General features: G+C 28.5%; 1 protein-coding gene across 3 annotated transcripts in view; it reads left to right on the forward strand.

Annotated features, from left to right (window-relative positions):
* The window catches only part of LOC106458762 (ras-related protein M-Ras-like), a 28237-nt gene extending 24123 nt beyond the window's left edge, over positions 1 to 4114 (forward strand). For 2 of the 3 annotated variants that reach the window (XM_022385070.1, XM_022385071.1), the window contains exon 6: positions 1841 to 4114. In XM_022385070.1, the coding sequence (XP_022240778.1) occupies positions 1841 to 1916 (76 nt within the window). In that variant the 3' untranslated portion in view covers positions 1917 to 4114. The remainder of the gene's footprint in view (positions 1 to 1840) is intronic. The other variant, XM_022385072.1, reaches the window with a different exon arrangement.
* Positions 4115 to 4235: the final 121 nt, after the last annotated feature.

Raw genomic sequence — 4235 nt, forward strand, 5'->3', positions numbered from 1 at the left:
AGATTAGTTAAATCAACCGAACTCATACAGAGATTAATTATTGAAAATAACAGATAAAATATAAAGTTTTTTCTTAAGAAACGTTTGATAACTATCTGGAGATTATAAAGATTTTGCATGTGATGTATAAAAGTATTTTTAATCTTAAAATGAATATTACTTTGCATGATATATAGGCAACATGCGAAAGAAAAAATAAGACATGAGAAAAACATTGCTTTACAAACCTTAAGACTTGATATAAAAAATTATGTTTTACATGTGAAAGCATTGTAATATTTATTGATAATCTGCCAAATTTTGTTAACATTTGCTTACTAATTTAAAAGTTATAGCATGAAAACTATAACAAGCACAAAATGGTTACGAGGTCGGTCCCAGGGACTGAGCCGGTGCTGAAAGAGTTAATGTGATATGTAGTTTATGTTCTAACCTTATTAATATAAATGTATACATCTTGCATGTCATTGTGGCACTTTCCCTTATTACTTACAAGATGGCTTGATGGAAACCAAGAATGACTTAGTGGTCTTCTGGATGCACCATTCCCTGTTTTGGATTCAATATTCACCTGTAATATGCAACGTATGGAAATTTATGGGTATTAATTCATGCTTGTCAAAGTAAATATTTCACTCTTTGTGTTACAATCTATTCACAAGTTGGCATATTTTTTGTCCATAATATAAAAATTAATTTTGTGTCAGAATACATTGTGTTTTTGCTCAGACATATTGTATCTAATAAAAAACTGTGAAAACATATCTTGTGAAATGTAAATAAAAGAAGCAAATGGATTTTCAAGAGTGAAAAAACTTTGTGATTAACATTTTCCCAAAAACATATTACTTATGATTTGACAGCATGTTCTAACTTCAGAAAATTATCTACTAAGAAACAGCGTTAATGCTTAAAAATATCTCGCCTAATGGTCTTTGAAATCACATTAGTATTAACGTGTAGAACTAAGCATATTTTAAATAATGTATGTTATAAGTCTTTGCATAACATTGAAAATACATATAAATACTTGGTTGTTTTTATATATGAATATTAGTAGTGACACAAATTGATAAAAAAACCATTGATCTTGAAAAAAATAATCTTTAAGGTTTAAGCTGTCATGTTTTAGTGCTTTAGTGTACCTAACTCAACTGTTGTTAGCTTTCAATATTATAAATATGAATATTAGATAATGTATTTCACTTTTTGTAGGTGCAAATATTATTCTATAAAACATTTATAAAACAAGAGCAGTATTTTAGTAGTTTTCCTTTCTGTAATAATTTGAGCAATGCATGTTTTATTCATGATGGGAATGTTAAGACATTAAAACAAAAACATCATTGTAAGATGCACATTGCAGCTGTATGTTTTTCATATGTAAAAATAGTATGTACAAGGGTATGATTATATTTTATAATTGTGCATGTGGCATCATTTCATAAATCATTATTGAATTTCTAAAATATTATTGTTTAGTAGTGAGTATTTTACAATTAATTTAACCACTAATATTTAAATGAGTTTTTTTTTCATATTTAAATAATAGTATGGCCAAATGGATTAATGTTTAATTAGGTACAAAGTGTCAACTTTTGGAGATTTTTTATCAGCTGACAATTTTCAAAAGAACCTTCTTAAAAATTATAAATATATAATATGACAAATCAGAATGTATATAAGATTTTCTTCATATTATTGCCATCTTCAGTAAAGGTTTTATTAGTAAACTTTAAAAAGAGGTAACATCTTGTATAGTTTCTTTTGTTTAATGAAGGATGTAGTACTTTAGTGTAATGAATTTGTAAAATAGGGCTTGTTCTTTCTACTTCCACAGGGACCAGCCACCACCTGCTGATAAAAAAAGGCAGAGAGAGTGGTGGAAGAGGGATAGACGGTGTACTATTTTGTAGTACTGTAATTTTTTTTATTAAAAACTTCACAAGTGTGAAGCTTGAATAGGAGGAAAATGGCCTATGAAGTGAGTAAGCAAGTCTGTGTGTATACATAGCAGTACATGTAATAACTTGTCTGTAGTATGCAGCACCTCAGCATTTCTTGATGTTCTAACATTTTTTCTCTTTTCACATCTGTTGTTAAGTATGCATCTTCAGTCCTGTATTATTCCACTTGAAGTTAGAAACAACAAATTCAAGTTCTGTCTACTTGAATACATCTTCAGGTCTTTTATCATATATTTTAACGAGGCACTCCATCTTTTTTTTCAATATCTTCTAATACAAGTTCTCTAGGATCCTGAAAGAAAGAACTTTTCCAGTGGGAGTTAAGAAATTTGTGGAAAAAACAAATACACACACACATTTTATTATTGTTCCTCTGGAGCAGCTCTAAAAATTGTGAAATTTTTGTATATGAAACTCTTTTTGAACATTTTTAATAATGGGACATTGCATTTTGTGTACTATTGGTTACTTTGCTTTCTTAGGGTCATATTGTACATTAAACTTTCAAGTTGTGACTTCAGCAGCTAGCAACAGAATAATTTATTGATTTGTTTTCAAATATGACTTGTGAATGAACCAAGTAATAAAAATAAAGTAGTAATTATTTGATAAAATAAGATAATTTAGATACATGTAGATTGTGTATTGTGTGAATTGTACCATGAACTTTCTTTATATATAGTATATTTAATTTCATTTAAAACATTTTGTCTGTCTGTTATTCTCAAATGTATGAATGTTATTGAGATCTTCATAAAGATTGACTTAATTTAAATTATAAAAAAGGTGTACAGTGTTTGTAAATGAATGTCATGTTTTAGATATGCTATATAATTTAAGAATTTTCACTAATCTACAATGTGTATGTGAAACCCTTTTAGTGAGTGAACTGTTTCTTGGTAAGTAACAAGAAAGTGAATTAATGAAAATATACACCTTACTGAGAATGCCATGAATGTTATTTATGATAATAACATTAACAGAGAGGAAAACAGTTGAAGATAAATCTATTTATCATTTTATGAAACTTTATAAGATACTTGTGATCATAAAAAAAAAAAAGTGGAGATAAAAATTATCCTAAGTTTGATATATTCCGTATGGGATTGTTCATGAGTTACCTTGGACATATTATCCTCAATACAGTGTCACATAACATGTAACTTTCCCTTGAATAAATTGAAGCTGCCATTTTACATTTAATGCTAGAAAAAAAGGGGGAGGGAATACTGTGCCTTTTTAGCCTGGTGGGTAAATTGCAGATTCTGCTAAAAAAACTTTGTAACTCTTACATGATTTAAAACAACATCAAGGAAATTCTGTAACTTCAAATTATGGTCAAGAGTCATAGTCAGTTATTTTTGGAACTATTGTAGTGTAAAACAGAAAGCAAGTCGTTATCTGTGTAAATAATTGTAAACTTGCCTGTTTATTAATGAAGAAAAAGCCTCCAGCCTGCTCCATGAGGAATCCCTTGCAGGTTCCAGGGTGAGTGGGTAAAGATCATATAAATAAGATATTTACAAAATTAAACACTAAATATGCAGTGTTTCCAGTGTTAAAAGTACTAAAACTGATATATGAAATGTGTCTTGTAGTTGAATTATTCTTAAAAATCTCATTTGAGATTGAGATCAGTAACACTTAAACGATTAATTCATACTAAGCATAGACTTTTTTCTTGACACAACCCATAATAAGTTTTCAAAGGTGGGCCATTGTTTTTCTTCAGTTTGCAAAAATTGTGATTATAATTTTTTCAACTCATTCCACAAATTGTATTGTTTAAGAATTACCACTTGTCAGGTAACTGTGAAATATATTATGTAGATACATACACATTTTTTGAAATTGTATAGATGATGAATAAAAAAAACTAACATAAAAAATTCATAGTAGATAAAAGCAACCACTTGCTTATTAAAATCAAAAGGCATGTACTTAAAGAACAAAGTTGTGTATTCAGTGTTTTCACTTTTTTTTGATTCACATTAACAGATATGACACAACATACATTGATAATAGTATTAAAAGCCAAAGACACTATTTTTAAAGTTCTATCTTCCTGATATTTGTCTGAATCAACTTTTTTTTTAGCCACGGTATAATGGCTCATAGAATGGCTCCAAGTTTTTTTAAAATACAAACTTTTAGCTTATAGCTTCGTCTTCTGTTGACTGATTTGAGATCTAATTACAGTTTTGGACTCAGGAGGTCAAACCCTTTCAATTGATGTATTTGACCATGCCTAGGGTCTCATAGATTAAT

Source organism: Limulus polyphemus, unplaced genomic scaffold, assembly GCF_000517525.1.
Source record: "Limulus polyphemus unplaced genomic scaffold, Limulus_polyphemus-2.1.2 Scaffold510, whole genome shotgun sequence".
NCBI lineage: Eukaryota > Metazoa > Arthropoda > Merostomata > Xiphosura > Limulidae > Limulus > Limulus polyphemus.